The following is a 17375-nucleotide window of genomic DNA, read 5'->3' on the forward strand; positions in this document are numbered from 1 at the left end:
GCAGTGAAAAGAAAAACAGTTTTTCATGATTAGTGTATAAAACATGGCCTCTTTACCTTTAGAAGCCTGTAAATATTTTTGATTTATTGGACAAAATAGTTGACTAAAATTTAAATAGTGCTACAGGAAAAAAAAAAAGAGCAAATGACTCAATTTGCAATGAATAGAAAATATGAAATATCTGAGAATAAATTTAACAAGAAATGTAGAGGATCTTTATTTTATTTTTTAAAAGCTTCAAAATTATAGAAAATAGGACTACAGTATGGAGGGAGATATTCCATTTTCTTGGATGGGCCAACTCATGTAAAGCTATCAATTCTTCCCCAATTTTGACATAAAGAATTCTAAGTGAAATCTCAATGGATTCAAGTATTTGTAAATTCTCAGAATGATTGCAGAAGTTGTTGAAGAAATTATATGTGAGAGAAGAGTGAAATAATTAGGGTACTTTGAATGTCAGGTTATTTGAATGTATTATGCAGCTATAATAATTTTAAAAATATCATCATGAACAAAATGAGACCGCTCTGTGGAACAACATAGATGCTCAGATGCTCAGGTATAGGTAGAACTCAGGAAGTGAGAGAACCTTCTCATAATCTGTTTCTATTTATGGAAAGAAATAGCGCTGGAAAAGTAGTACAATGGTAATGGTTAGTTATTGGGTAAAAAGCTTACCTTTCTGAAACATCACACTAAAATAATTTCCAGAAAGGATTAGTTAAATGTAAGAAAATGAAACTATATTTAAAAATTACAAGAAAATATAGGTAAGCCTAAGCAAGAACGCAACAGAATAAATCATGAAGGAGAACATAATTGACAAATCTATCTAATCAGACACATAAAATTTTTGTACGTGAAAGAAAGCAAAACACCACCAATAAGACAACTTAGAAAATCAGAAATACATATAGAAAGCAAGTGAGCAGCTAGGAAAAATATTTATAACGTATAATATTTATAACATATAACAATAGGTAAAAGATTGATATTTCTAAGATGCAGAGTTAATGTGTAAGAAACTGTCAACCATCTTCCAAAGGGGCGGTTATCATTTTGCATTTTTTTTTAAGAGAAAGAGAATTTTTTAATATTTTTTTTTTTTTAGTTTTTGGTGGACACAACATCTTTATTTGATTTTTATGTGGTGCCATGATTTTATTCTCTTTTAATGCTGAGTAATATTCCATTGTGTATATATACCACAGTTTCTTCATCCATTTATCTCTGAAGGGCATCTAGGTTAGTTCCATAATTTCGCTATTGTGAATTGAGCTGTTATAAACATTAATGCAGCTGTGTCCCTGTAGTATACTATTTTTAAGTCCTATGAGTATAGACTGAGGAGTGGGATAGCTGGGTCAAATGATAGTTCCATTCCAAGTTTCCAAGGAATCTCCATACTGCTTTCCAGATTGGCTGCACCAATTTGCAGTCCTACCAGCAATATAAGAGTGTGCCTTTCCCCCACATCCTCATCAACACTTATTGTTGCTTGTATTCTTAATAACTGCCATTCTGACTGGAGTGAGATGAGTAGTAGTTTTTTTTTAAATAATTTTTTAATTGTAGATGGACACAATACCTTTATTTTATTTATTTTTATGTAGTGCTGAGGATTGAACCCAGTGCCTCATAGATATGAGGCAAGTGCTCTTCTACTGAGTCACAATCCCAGCCCCTTAGAGTTATTTTGATTTGCATTTCTCTTATTGTTGAACATTTTTTCATATATTTGTTGACCAATTATATATATTCTTCTAAGAAGTGTTTGTTCAGTTCCTTAGCCCATTTAATGATTGGGTTATTTGTTTTTTGTTGTAAAGTTTTTTGAGTTCTTTATGCTGAAGATAGTACTCTATCTGACATGTGTGTGGTAAAAAATTGCTCCTATTCTCTAGGCTCTCTATTCATCTCACTGTTTCTTTTGCTAAGAAGAAGCTTTTTAGTTTGAATCCATCCCATTTATTGATTCTTGATTTTATTTCTTGTGCTTTAGGAGTCTTGTTGAGGAAGTAGGGGCCCAATCCGACATAATGAAGATTTGGGCCTATTTTTTCTTCTATTAGACGTGAGGTCTCTGGTCTAATTCCTAGGTCCTTGAACCACTTTGAGTTGAGTTTTGTGCATGGTGAAAGATAGGGGTTTAATTTAATTTTGCTGCATATGGATTTCCAGTTTCCCCAGTACCATTTGTTGAAGAGGCTATCTTTTCTCCAATATGTTTTTGGTACCTTTATCATCTAGTATGATATAACTGTATTTATGTGGGTTTGTCTCTGTGTCCTCTATTCTGTACCATTGGTCTACAAGTCTGATTTGGTGCCAATACTATGCCATTTTATTACTATAGGTTTGTAGTATAATTTATTGGGATGCCACCTACTTCACTCTTCCTGCTAAGGATTGCTTACCTATTCTGGGTCTCTTATTTTTCCAGATGAGTTTTACGATTGCTTTTTCTATTTCTATGAGAAATGTCATTGGGATTTTGATTGTAATTACATTAAATCTGTAAGGTGCTTTTGATAGTATGGACATTTAAAAAAATTTTTCTTAGTTGTCAGTGGACTTTTATTTTATTTATTTATATGTGATGCTGAGAATCGAACCTAGTTCTCATACATGCTAGGCAGGTAGGTGCTCTACCACTGAGCCAAAACCCCAGCCCAGTATGGCCAATTTGACAATATTAATTCTGCCTATCCAAGAACAGGGAAGATCTTTCCATCTTCTAAGGTCTTCTTTAATTTCTTTCTTTAGTGTTCTGTAGCTTTTATTGCAGAGGTATTTTACCTCTTTTGTTAAGTTGATTCCCAAGAATTTTTTAGTTCTTGAGGCTGTTTTCCTAATTTCTCTTTCAGAAGATTTGTCATTGATGTACAGAAATGCATTTGATTTATGGGTGTTGATTTTATATCCTGCTACTTTGCTGAATTCATTTATTAGTTCTAGAAGTTTTCTGGTGGAATTTTTCAAATCCTCTAGGTATAGAATCATGTCATTGGCAAATAGTGATAGTTTCAGTTCTTCTTTTCTTATTTGTATCCCTTTAATTTCTTTCATCTGGCTAATTCCTCTGGTTAGAGTTTCAAGAACTGTGTTAAATAGGAGTGGTGAAAGAGGGCATCCCTGTCTTGTTCCAATATTTAGAGGGAATGCTTTTAATTTTTCTCCATTTAGAATGATGTTGTCCTTGGGCTTAGCATAGATACCTTTTACAATGTTGAGATATGTTCCTATTATCCCTAGTTTTTTTAGTGTTTTGAACATGAAGTGTTACTGTATTTTGTCAAATGCTTTTTTCTGCATCTATTGAGATGATCATATGATTATTATCTTTATTTAACTATTGATGTGATGAATTACATTTATTAATTTCCATATATTGAACCAAACTTGCATCCCTGGGATGAACCCCACTTGATCATGGTGCACTATCTTTTTAATATTTTTTTGTATTTGATTTGCCAGAATTTTATTGAGAATTTTTGCATCTATGTTCATTAGAGATATTGGTCTGAAATTTTCTTTCCTTGATGTGTCTTTGTCTGGTTTTGGAATCAGTGTGACATTAGCATCATAGAATGAGTTTGGAATTGTTCTCTCTTTTTCTATTTCATGGAATAATTTGAGGAATATTGGTATTAGTTCTTCTTTGAAGGTCTTATAGAACTCAGCTGTGAATCTGACTGGTCCTGGAATTTTGTTTTGATGGTATCTTCTATTTCATTGCTTGAAATTGGTCTGTTTAACTTGTGTATAACATCCTGATTCTGTTTGGGTAAATCATATGACTCTAGAAATTTGTTGATGTCTTCAATATTTTCTATTTTATTAGAGTACAAATTTTCAAAATAGTTTCTAATTATTCTTCTGCATTCTGTATTGTCTATCATTACATTCCCTTTTTAGTAATTTGAGTTTTTTCTTTCCTTCTCTTTGTTAATGTTGCTAAGAGTTTATCAATTTTATTTATTTTTTTAAGAATCAACTTTTGTTTTGTTATTTTTTTCATTTATTTATTTTGTTTCAATTTCATTGATTTCAGCTCTGATTTTAATTATTTCTTGTCTTTTACTACTTTTGGTGTTGATTTGTTCTATTTCTAGGGCCTTGAGATGTAATGTTGGTCATTTATTTGTTGACTTTTTCTTCTTTTAAGGAGGAAAACTCCAAGAAATGAACTTTCCTCTTAGTACTGCCTTCATGGTGTCCCAGAGATTTTGATATGTTGTATCAGTGTTCTCATTTATCTCTAAGAATTTTTTTCTTTTAATATATTTTTTTTAGTTGTAGTTGGACACAATACCTTTATTTTATTTTTAATTTTTATGTGGCACTGAGGATTGAACCCATCACCTCTCACGTGCTAGGTGAGCATTCTACTGCTGAGCCACAACCCTAGCCCCCTAATGCTGTAACCAGGCTGGGCACAGAATCACAAGCCACTCAAGCAGGAACAAAACTTTATTTTTAAAAAGGCTGCCAATGCCCCGTGCGCGCCCGCCTAGCAAGCTGGTCCACACACATGTGTGCGTCTACCGGAACCGGGGGCCCGGACCTCCCCCGAATTCCCACCTACTATCCTTCCCCAACCAATGGGAACTCTCCCGGAGTCCCGTAACATGAGTCCCATAGCAGGCCGAGGTGAACAGCAGGAGTCCAATTTCCATATGAATGTAAATCTTAACATAATCATATCATCTCAATGGCTAGCTGGCAGTCACCTTAACCAAAGGTGCCATGCATCATAATACTTTGCTGTGGCTCCTAGCACCCTAAGAATTTTTAAATCTCTTCTCTGATGTTTTCTGCAATCCATTGTTCATTCAATAACATATTATTTAGTCTCCAGGTGTTGGAGTAACTTCTATTTTTCATTTTATCATTGATTTTTAATTTTATTCCATTATGATCTAAATAGAATGCAGGGTAGTATTTTTATTTTTTATTTTTTTGTATTTGCTAAGAGTTGGCTTTGTGGCATAATTTATGGTCTGTTTTAGAGAAAGATCCAGGTGTTGCTGAGAAGAAAGTGTATTTACTTATTGATAAATGAAATATTCTATATATGTTAAGTCTAAATTACTGATTGTATTTTTGATTTCTATAGTATCTTTCTTTAGGTTTTGTTTGGGAGACCTATCCAGTGATGAAAGAGGTGTGTTAAAGTCACCCAGTACTATTATATTGTGGTCTATTTGACTCTTGAAATTGAGAAGAGTTTGTTTGATGAATATAGATGCTCTATTGTTTGGGGCATATGTATTTATAATTGTTATGTCTTGTTGATGTACGCTTCTCTTAAGCAGTAGGAAATGACCCTCTTTATCCCCTTTGACTAACTTTGGTTTGAAGTCTACTTTATTTGATATGAGGATGGAAACCCCTGCTTGTTTATGCAGTCCATGTGAGTGGTACGTTTTTTCCCAACCTTTCACCTTCAGTCTATGGATGTCTTTTCCTATGAGATGAGTCTCTTGTAGGCAGCATATTGTTGGGTCTTTTAAAAAAATCCAATCTGCCAAGCTGGGCTTGTGGCTCAGTGGTAGAGGGGTTGCCTAGCACACATGTAAAAAGTAAATGAATAATAAAGCTATGGGAAAAAAAGTTACCTCACTAAAAAAATCTAATCTGCCAGTCTTTGTCGTTTGGTGAGTTTAGGCCATTAACATTCAGGGTTATTATTGAGACATGGTTTGTATTCCCAGTAATTTTTGGTTTTTAACTTGACTTGGTTTCTCCTTTGATTGATTTTTCCTTTAGTGTAATACCTCCCTTTGATGACTTTCATTGTTTTTCATTTCCTCCACATAGAATATTTTGCTAAGGATGTTCTGTAGTGCAGGCTTTCTCATTGTAAATTCTTTTTTTTTTTTTTAACATTTATTTTTTATTTTTTCTTAGTTCTCGGCGGACACAACATCTTTGTTGGTATGTGGTGCTGCTGAGGATCGAACCCGGGCTGCACGCATGCTAGGCGAGCGCGCTACCGCTTGAGCCACATCCCCAGCCCCTCATTGTAAATTCTTTTAACTTCTTTTTTTCTTTTTTTTTTTAAAGAGAGAGGGAGAGAGAGCGAGAGTTTTAATATTTATTTTTTAGTATTCGACGGACACAACATCTTTGTTTTGCATGTGGTGCTGATGATAGAACCCGGGCCGCACACATGCCAGGCAAGCGCGCTACCGCTTGAGCCACATCCCCAGTCCTCTTTTAACTTCTTAAACTTTTGTTTATCATGGAAGGTTCTTATTTCATTATCAAATCTGAAGCTTAATTTTTCTGGATATAAGATTCTTGGTTGGCATCCATTTCCTTTCAGAACTTGGTATATGCTTTTCCAAGATTTTCTAGCTTTGAGGGTCTGGGTTGAGAAATCTTAAGAGATCCTAACTGATTTTCCCCTATATGTAATCTGATTACTTTCTCTTGTGGCTTTTAACATTCTTTCCTTGTTCTGTATGCTGGGCATTTTCATTATAATATGCCCTGGTGTAGCTGTATTGTGATTTTCTACATTTGGTGTCCTGTAAGCCTCTTGTATATGATTTTCCAATTCATTCTTCAGATTTGGGCAATTTTCTGATATCATTTCATTGAATAGATTGTTCATTCCTTTGGTTTGTAACTCTATGCCTTCCTCTGTCCCAGTAATTCTTAAGTTTGGTCTCTTCATGTTAGCCCATAATCTTTGGATGTTCTACTCATGGTTTCTTACTATCTTTACTATGTAGTCAACAGTGAAGATTATTTTATTTTATATTAGATTCTTTTATTAGATTATATATTTTCAAGATTATATATTTTTGTCTTCATTGTCTGAGGTTTTGTCTGTTAGAGATGCTTTCTATTGAGTTTTGAATTTGGTTTATTGATTCCTGCATTTAAGGATTTCTGTTTTTTCTTTTTCTTTCAGAATCTCTTTATTGAAGTAATCTTTTGCTTCCTGTATCTACTTATGTAGTTCTTTATCAAAATGATCTTTTGCTGCCTGTGTTTTCTCTCTTATATCATCCACTAATTCACAAAACATTTTAATTATGTACATCCTGAATGCCTCCTCTGACATTTCTTCTGCTATGCTGCCCATGGATCTAATAATGTATCTTGGTTTGTTTGGGGCACTTTCTTCCCTTGTTTTTTCATGTTGTTCATGTGTCTTCCCTTCTATCAGTGTGGATGAGGTGTTATAGTTTTTACCCTATTGACTTATAGTGTCCCTGAAGGGTTCCAATACCCCTTCTTTAAGGGGGAAATCAATATAAACAAATCCCAATACAAACCATGTACAGCTTTAAACTAAATAACTCTATTAAGACGTTTACAGTTTTGCCACAATAGACAGAAATGGTGAGTTCAATTATTATCTACAGTATAAATAGTAGGTTTGCAAAAGGGTCTACAGTTTCTTTTTTTAAAAAAATATTTATTTTTTAGTTGTAGTTGGACACAATACCTTTATTTGTTTGCTTATTTTTTTATGTGATGCTGAGGATTGAACCCAGGGCCTCACATGTGCCAGGTGAGCATTCTACTACTGAGTCACGACCCCGGCCTGGGGTCTACAGTTTCTGATGGTGGACAAAGAGAGAACTGGGGGTGGACTGTAGGATGAGATGTTAAGGAGGTAGGAGGTGAGGATATAGAGTTATTGGATCTTAGGAAGAGTGAGGAAGGAATCGAAAAATGTTGGCTAGTAGCAGGAGAAAAGAGGGAAAGAGATTTTGGGGAGTCAAGTAAGTAGGAAGACAATAGAGTACAAAAAACAAACAAACATAAAAATTAAGAAAAAAAAATGTAAAAATTAAAAAGAATATACAACACAACTGTAACATACTATTCAGAAATCCCAGTCCTCAGTAGCCTAATGCATGGAAAGTACTTGGTTTCACAAATGTTGGGGATATGAGGGTGGGAAAAGAGAGAGAGAGAAAAAAAGATAAAGAAAAAAGAAAGAAAAAAAGAAAAAAATCTCAAAGGAAGATTAAAGGATTGTTTTGTTGGAGTTTAGTATCTTTCCTGCTCCCCTTATCATCCAGTAGGTGGGGTTGTCTGTGGTTTGCTGGTATCCCTACCTCAGGATGGTGAAGGCTATTAGGGTGGAGGGTTTGTCTTGGGGATGGAGCTGGAGGTGGGGTATAGCACTTGCTGGTCCCCCATGGGAGACTGCACCCCAGGGATCTCCTTTGGGTCCCGCTTGTGTGATGTGGGCACCTGGTCTTATCCCCTTATATTGCCTGCAGACCTCACAATCTTGGTCTCCAATTTAGTCTCTAAACTGTGTCCCACTCACCCCTCCCTTTCTACTTCCCAATCAGGAACCTCTCTCTCATGAATCTGTGGGCTGTGCTCTGGGGGCTGTGCACCTGCTGTGCGGAGAGCTGTTTTGTATCAGGCAGTTCAGGGCCAGGCTTTGGGAGCTACAGAGTGGCCACATAGCTATAAGTGCTGAGCTGGGTTAGTGGCTGCAGGGAGAGTGGAGAGTTGGGGGCTATGGGTACCTTGATATTGCTTCTAGGCTTCAACTGGTGTCCCAAGCTGGGAGTTGCCCCAAATAAAGTCAATGATGGAGGTAGCGAGGATAACCCAAGATGGCAACAAAGGTGTCCCAAGATGGAGGTGGCTGCTTTCAGAGATGGGATGTAGGGTCAGCCCAGCAATGGCATTGGGTGGTGTGTTTGGAGATGAAACTCAGTGGCATGTAGCGTTGCTCTGTGTCACGTAGCTGTCTCCAGACCCTGTCTGGTGTCCCCAGGAGCAGGCTACCATGTGGAAGGGACTGTGGCAGTGGTTGCAGATTCCCAAGATGGAGGCAACTAGGGGAGCCCCACGTTGGTAGTTGGGAGTCTACAAGGGAGTGGTAGCTGGGGGGTCCTGCACAGACACTGATGCTGGGGGTCCTGCTCAGTATGGCTACCAGGGTCCTGCATGGGCGAGCAGCTGGGATTCCTGCATGGGAGCAGCTGTCAGGTGTCCTCTAATAACTTGCAGAGAAATAGTATTCCCACTGCTTGAATCCCAGGTCACAGAGCGACAAGTAATGCAGCCTCCATTGATTCCCCCATCTTGGATCCCCCTCTTTGGGATTTTCTATAGATAATTATATATACCACTTGTGAGCAAAGTCTGTTTTTATTTTTAAATATTTTTTAGTTGTTGATGGACCTTTATTTATTTATTTTTAAAAATAATTTGTATGTAGTGCTGAGAATCGAACCCAGTGCCCCATGCACGTCACCACTGAGCCACAACCCCAGCCCACAAAGTCTGTTTTTATTTTTTTTTCCTTCTCAATATGTATATCTTTTATTTCCTTTTCTTGTCTTATGGCAGTAGCTGGAATTCCTAGTGCAATGTCGAATAAGAGTGGTGAGTGAGAATATCCCAGCTTCAACTTTTCACTGACGCCACTCTGGTGAGCCCATCATTGTTATCATCTCTACCTGTCCTAGTGTAACAACCCCATTACTGGACTTCCTACTTTAGCTTTTGTTCCTAAAGTCCATTGTCTACGAGGTAGTCAGAATGAAAATTTAAGAAAGTAAACCTGATCATCTCATTTCCCAGATTAGGACCACTCCAATGGCTTGCTATAGCATTTAAAATAAAACTCTTCAGCCTACCCTAATGCCTAATATACTTGGGCCCCTCTATGCCTGGGGAGCATTATCTTATAGGATTCATCCTCTTGACCTCTTCAGTCAGACACACTGGCCTTCTTTCTGTCCTTAAAGTATTTCTGCCTTTGGACTTTAGTCCAAGCTGTTCCCTATGCCAAGAATGTTCTTTCTATTGATAATTGTGGTGCCAGTTCTTTTTGGTTATGCAGATCTCAGCTGAAGAGTTACTTCCTCAATGAATGCTATATTCAGTCATTCTTTATCGTGTTAATTTGTTTTAATTCTCTGCATAGCTTTTTCTGCTACCTGATATTTCTTTTCTTTTAATTGTCTAACTCTGCTTTCTGTCCCCTGTTCCAGACCTTCCACCCACCAGAATATGAGTTCTTGGGAACAGGATCCTGCCTGTCTTGTCTATTGTTACATCCCAACACAGAGTCAGTACCTACTTTGCCTCCATTCTTCTCTTGACCCAAACACCCTTGCTCTCTCTGCTCTTCTGTCTCCTCCTTTCAGTTCTCTTGGCTCCCTACTCTTTGCTGTTCTGGAATCTTTGCATATTTTGTTCTGCAACCTTTTTGCCTCAGAATCTCCTATTCTTTATTTAACTTTCAGTTCAATGTCACTTATATAGAGAAACCTCCTTACATTTGTATCATCACCTCTTTTATGGTTATATTCATAGTTTTAATTTTATATTCATTTATAAGATTACTGGATGAACTGCCTCCCTTATTATTCTGACAGCCCAAGAGTCAGGGACTAGGTCTGATTGAGCTCATCTTTTGTCTCTGTACTCAGGACAGTGCCTGGTTCTTGGAAGTTGCTCATAAGTGGCTACTGGCATCACGGATTCATTAAAAATAAAAATACTACACTTAATTGGTTCTAAGATGTAGGTTTAACAACATTTCTGAAATAGGGATGCATCTTGTAGTTGCTGGCATCTGAGAATGGATTAAAAAAATAGTATAAAATTTAAACAAATATATTAGGATATTTTATCTTAATAGTAATCAAAGAAATGCAAGTTAAAACAACAGTGGGATACTATTTATCAGGTGTCACATTGTAAATGATTTTTTTTTTGCAATGATTAAAAAAAAAACCCATAATAATACTGGCACAGATGTGAGAAAATAGGTCTTTTACATGCTATAGGTAAGAGTTTATATTGGGCCACTCTTTCTGGAGAGATTTGGCAATATGTATTCAAAGCCTTAAAAATATTAATATCCTGTGGCTTTTATTTTGAAAAAATATTCTAAAGAAAAAAACTTGGATGTTTGAGAAGATTTTGCCAATATTTTCCATTATATAATGTTTTATGATAGTGAGAAATTGACTCACTAATGGTAATCCATAAAATGGAATACAATCTGGTTATAAATATGTGTATTCTTAAAGAATATTTAAGAGCTGGGGCTGTGGCTCAGTGGTAGAGTGCTTGCATAGCATGTGTGAGGCACTGGGTTCGATTCTCAGCACCACATATAAATAAATAAAGTTCCATCAACAACTAAAAAATCTTAAAAAATATTTAATATATGGAAAAATGTTCCTACTATGTTTTTAGTCGACTAAACTCCATGAGAGCAGGAGCCATGTAGATTGTACTTGATATACATTCAACATCTTGCACAGGACTGATATTTTGTTGAATAAGAAAGTAACAACGAAGTGTATGATGTGTGTGGCATGAGTAGGATGACCCAAATTTTAATTCTAGAAAAGTGTGTGTGTGTGTGCCCAATCAGCCATGTATTAGTAGAGATTATCTTTGGTGCAGTTATGCATAGTCTTTGTTATTCTTTGTACTTTTCTATATTTTCTATAATATACACATATTAATTTTACAACAAGAAAACTGTTTTCTCATCAATGCTAACTCTATTGGTGCCAAGAGAGTGAATCTGAGGGTGTGGTCACACATGGTGGAGGCAGGGTTCATGAATGAAGGTTTCTCAGAGCAAGTGAGGTGAGTTAGTTGAATACCAGAAGCAGTGACGGATAGTACACATTCCAACCTGAGCCCTCGACAGGAATCTGGAACTAATAATCCTCCTGGGATGTGCAAACGCTCTGTGCTGGGCAGAAGCCCATCCCTCCATTCTTCCTCCAGATACCCTTGTTTGCCTGCTCTGAGCAGCTGCTTATGGCTCTGAGGTATCCTTGTCTCCTGATCCCTTTGGTTCCATTCCTGCCTCCAGCCCTTTTACTTGCATGATCACTTTGGACAAAGGTCTTAAACCTTGGTGTTCAGCTTTCTCTCTCCCTTGGCTCTGTTTTTGTTTTTTTGCCATCTGACCCAAACACCCTTGCTCCCAGCCTCCCTGCAGTGCTGAGGGTGGCAGCCTTGCTTGGAGGCTAGACTGCACACAGTAGGTTCTTAATGCATGCTTATTTTATACATGACTGTGATCCACAGAAACGTGGGCAAAGAGAAAGAGGAGAGTCCACATGTTGTGGTGGCCTCTGGTAGGGGCAAGAGGGCAGAAGAGCACCAGGGATTGTTTGTGACCAACAGTGTAGAACCAAACATTTCAAGTGCAACCAACGAGGAAATGTAGATAGGAGAATATCTGAAAAGAGAAATTCTAAAAATGACAACTTTGTAATACCATGTGCTTAATTGGATCTTTAAGCTAAAAAATTCGATATATTTTCACTTCTGTATGAAGAATAACTTCTCTCCCTGCCTGCCTCCCTCTTTTTCTCCCTCCCTCTCCCTCCCTAATTTTGTTCTTTTAACATTTTCTTTCTGTTGAGGCCAGCAATTCAAGCTAGTTGCAACAGAGGGCAGAATTGTGTAACAAATGTGAGCATCATTTTCTTTTTACCTGAAAATCACTGTAAAACACAATAATAGTGCATGGATTGAACTACATAAGCACTCATGGCCCTTTAATTTTCAAAATTTACCAAGGTTATTTAATAGTATTTTCATTATTTTTTATGTCATAGTCTAAAGTACTTGGTAATATATGTAAATCTTAATAAAAGCAAAGTGCAGATCTCTCAAACAAGAAACTAACTCTGGCTAGTTCTTAGATGAGGATTAAGCCTCAGGTGTGGGTTACTTCCTGTGCTTTAGGGTCATTGACTTTTCATTCTAGTGCTGGAATGGAAGCTTTCTAATGTCACTGCCACTGACAAATGCCGACTGATGTTCTGCATTGGGAGTTTTTTGAAACTTATGGGCAAGATCAGAGAAGCAAAAGAGCTGTTCTTGAGTACTGAGGACATGTTAATGCAGGTAAAGTGCAAAAACCAGAAACCTTCAAACCTCATTCTTTTTGTGTTAGATATTTTCAGATATTTACCTTTGTTCCTTCTTAACTTAGTCTATAAACAGAGGAATTCATTAATTTGTTCATCAGTGAGGAAGCTGTGATTTTAATGCATGCCCCATACTGGACATTAATAATGATCACTAAAGAGAATAGGAGTCATTAGGGCTGGGGACATAGCTGAGTTGGTAGAGTGCTTGCCTCCCACATACAAGTTTGATCTCCAGCACCACTACCAAAAAAAAAAAAAAAAGGAGTCATTAAAGGAGTGAATGCAAATAGGTGTCACTTGGGAGGAAAAAAAGAAGTGTTTGTAAAATTTGAAAAGTGAATTGTAGTGGTAGGTTGAAATGAATTAATAAAAAATTGGCTAAAGACTTGGCTGTAACTTTCATGAAGGCCTGTGATACTGCTCAGCAGTAGAGCACTTGCCCACCATGTACAAAGGCCCATGTTAGGTGATTGATTTGCTTTTTCTAAAAAATGAACTTTTGACTTTACTGAATGTAATGGAAGCTTCACTCATAATTGTTATTATGTTTTAGATGACACTTAATTGCCCTTTTAATAATAGTTATGAATTTCACTGTTTTCAATAGATTTTTGAAGACTAAGGGCAGAATAATCTGAAACAAAACATTTTGTTTGAAAACACCTTCACAATTTCCTGAGACTTTACCCCTACCTCCATTAATATATAGACAGAAGGAATGCCATCTAGCGGGATTTATAAAACTCAAAATTGCAACACCCTTTATGGCACAGACAATGTTATTTATCAATTTTTGTATCTCCATGGTATATTATGCCCCATGGGTGCTTAATAAAACAAATGTAACAAACCAATCAATAAATCCATTTGAATGTGCAAATTCCTCTGTGTCCTTAGAAAGTAGCCCAAAGTAGTGAATAGAGCATGGGCCATTTTCAGACTGACCCAGATTTAAAACCCAGCGTTGCCACCTCCTGCTTGTATGACCTTGGTAAGAATTCTAACCTCTGCCCCAGTGAGTTCTCATCTGGGGGGTTCTAATATCTTATCTCATGGGGCTATTAACAGGATCAAGTAAGGAAGTGCACAACACCCTTTCCACAGTGTCTGGTGCACAGTGAGATATTGATTACTGGTGGCTGGTTTGTCCCTACTCCTTGGGGTTATAAAGTAACAGGCGTGGCCTTGGAAGTAAGAGGTTTTGACTAAAGGTCATTCAACTCTCTTCCATCATTTAGGGAGCAGCACAGCAGGGATTCTGTGCTTCCCATTATGACCATGGGATCCCCCACCCCAATTCTTTGCCCCCATGGGGAGGTGCACGTTTCCTACTGCTGACAGGTGTCTGTCTGGCACCAGTTATTTTACTAGGTAACCACTGAACGCCTGTCTGCAGTTATTCCCTGTGCACGCTTCGTTCATTCACTTGCTAACATTCGCTCAGGGCCTTGCCTAGCCTGAGCACTGGCAGGAGGTGGGGTGACGGCAGTGAGCAAGACAGCTGGTTTCTGCCCTCGTGGAGCTCCTAGTCCAGCTGGACTTCGCTGCGGGCATCTGCAGCGGTTCAGCAATGAAGCCCGACTGTGGAATGGTGAAGGGTGAGGCGCTTGGAGGAGGCATGCTGACAGACTTGGTTGCTTCCGAGGGCTCCTGCAGGCGTCCATCTTATGATTTATTCTTAATATTTGCAACCATAAAATAAGAACAATAATAACAATAAAAATATTTTTATTCTCAATATTTTGCCACAGTTGCTTGGGACGAGTCACCACAGAGACTATTAAAAGGAGTTCTTTAGGCTCTAAAGATAATTTCTAAAAGTTTGTAATTATTTTGGGCAGTAACATCTTTTTTGAAATATGTGCCTGACTTTCTTGGGCTGAAAGATCCTGTTATTTGTGATGTATTCATTCTGTATTGTACAGCTTTTGTAATTTCTTTTTTAAAAATATTTATCTTTTAGTTTTAGGTGGGCACAATACCTTTATTTTTTATTTTTATGTGGTGCTGAGGATGGAACCCAGTGTCTCATGCATTCTAGGTGATCGCTCCACCACTGAGCCCCAGCCCAGCCCCTTGTAATATCTTCAGATAAGATAGTTTTAAATTTTAATGCAACTGGAGGCAGTTTTGTCCCCTAGGGAACATTTGGTAATGCTGAAGACACTTTTGGTTGCCACAACTTGCGGGAGAAGTGCTCCTGGCATCTGCTGGGTAGAGGGGGGATGCTGTAGTGCACAGGACAACCCCACAGCACAGGGTCACCCTGCCCCAAATGCCAATGTTCGCAGGTTGAAAAACTCTGAATTAGAAGGCTTGTTTGTTAGACAGTGGGTCTCATTTGCCTCCTCCCTAGTTTTCGCAGGAGGTACACCAGGTACCAGAGGATCCATTTGTGAACGGCTTCTGATTCTGCATCAGAGACTTGACTTCTTAAGAAACGTACAGAGCGGTGTTTTGGAGTCCAGCAGGCCTGGGAGGACCCCTGCCCTCCTTCTAGGTAGCCATGGGGCTGAGGCATGTGTTCACCTCACTGAGTTCTGGTCTCCCTACCTGTAAAGAGGAGAAATAAGCGCTCCCTTCCAGGGAGGTCGTGCCCGGCGAGAGCTTGGCTCAGCTAGCACTGTCGAAACGGTGGCACCGTCACTGGCCACCAGCACCTGTGTCCTGAACGCCCAAGAAGCACGGAGCCCAAGGCTTGGTCGTGGAGTCTCTGCCCTTAAGGAACAGTCTGGAGTGGGAAGAGGGGAAGAAAAGCCAAGGATTCATAACGAGGAAGCGGACACTGAGGCCACACCCAACATGTCCAGTCGCTCGAGTGGCAGCGTGGGCACTGGGACCCGGAGGTGGGAGGACCACTGTGGCCTGGTAAGGGCTTGTGACAGGGCTTCTGCCTCCCTGTCGGACTCATTAGAAACACGTCTGTGATGTGCAGAGGAATCAAACGCCCAGAATTGGAGCTTCATGGGTGGAGGGAATCTGAAGGAGCAGCCGGTGCCGGGAAGGTGATGATTGCACCCAAGCGGAGCAGTCAGCCAGCTGAGGCCACGGAGCACTGGAATCTGGAGAGAGACGAGGCGACATCTGCAAAAGCCAAAACCACCAGAGGAAGCCAGGGCCCCAAGCAATATTGGGAACGGGTGGGGGAACTGCTGATATTCGGAGGGAGAAAAGTAAATGAACCTGTGAAGAAGGCAAAGATTGGGAAAGAGTCAGGATGTCGTAGTTTTCCCCCAAACCAAGGGGGGAGTGGCTAACGGCATCAAATGCCCGCTAGAGGTCTGGGCAACTAAGCACGGAAAGAAGGCCCAGAGGTCTGGTGCGTGGGGGCCAGTGACCGCCACTGAGGAGGCAGGGCATGTGGGAGGAGCAAGAGGCAGGGCTTTAGGAGGTGGGGGTGGTAATTAAACAGAGAAGATGCACATAGGCAGGCTTGTTTGAAAAGTTTGTTGGTGAAAGGAGAAAGTCGAAAAGTTAGGAGAATATGAGGTTCAGGTCAAGTTTGATCCAGGGTATATGTGTTTACGTGGAGCAGGAAATAAACAGAGGCAGATTAGAGATGCTGGCAGAGACCCTGTGAGAGGGCTGGAGGGAAGGACACAGAACTCAGGGGCAGGGCAGGTCCTTGGGAAGGGAGTTGGGCTCCACTAACTCTGAAATAGGTGTGAGGGAAGAAAATGAGTCAAAACTCTGCTAGTTAAAAATTTAAAAGAAAGGTAAAAGAGGTATAGAAAAGAGACTATAATTCCCCAACATTGTTCTGCCTTTTATTAAAGTAATGTGCCCTCTCAGAAAATGGCTGTGTAGAAGAAAACTGCATTTCCCAGGTCTCCTTAGAAACCAATGTTTTGGCCAATGAGATGTAAATGGAAGTTTCTGAAGTGAAGGTGTTCCTGGTTCTGCCCCTGTCTTAGCTGGAAGGCTCTGACAAAGATTCTGTAGTCTGGTGGCTTAAACAAAGGCTTGTTTCTCTTGGTTCTGGAGGCTGGTGGACCCAAGATCAAGGTTCCAGCAGAGTTGGTGTCTGCATCCTGGTCCAGGCACTGCCATCTTTTGCTGTGTCTGCATAGAGGAAAGGAATGAGAGAGGTCCCTGGGGCCTCTTTTACAAGGGCACTAATCCCATTTGTGAGGGCTCCACCCTCCTGACCTGATCACTTCACAAATATCCCACCTCCTAACTCCATCACATTGAGATTAGGGTTTCAACATATGAATTTAGAAGGGACACATTCAGTTTTTAATAACTTTCCTTCTTTCTGCTGATTGAATTGTGAATATGATTTGAAGTCAGAGCAACCATTTTACATCAGGTGGTATCCTTGAGAATGGAAGTCAGGCAAGGGCACAGGATGAGATAAAAATAGCTGAACTCTGACTTTGTAGAATGTGTGCAGCCCTGGGCCACCTAGATCCTGACTCTTGTATAAGAGAAATTAAGCTATTGTTAATTTGGGGTTCT

At 39.0% G+C, this 17375-nt stretch overlaps 1 protein-coding gene across 1 annotated transcript in view; it reads left to right on the top strand.

Moving 5' to 3' along the window:
- LOC101973794 (putative tetratricopeptide repeat protein 41) overlaps positions 1 to 17375 on the top strand; it is an 82800-nt gene that overhangs the window by 42126 nt on the left and 23299 nt on the right. The window contains exon 10 of the mRNA XM_040279063.2: positions 12749 to 12888. Coding sequence (XP_040134997.2) covers positions 12749 to 12888 — 140 coding nt within the window. The remainder of the gene's footprint in view (positions 1 to 12748; positions 12889 to 17375) is intronic.

This window comes from Ictidomys tridecemlineatus, chromosome 6 (genome assembly GCF_052094955.1).
Source record: "Ictidomys tridecemlineatus isolate mIctTri1 chromosome 6, mIctTri1.hap1, whole genome shotgun sequence".
In the NCBI taxonomy this organism is placed as follows: Eukaryota; Metazoa; Chordata; class Mammalia; order Rodentia; family Sciuridae; genus Ictidomys; species Ictidomys tridecemlineatus.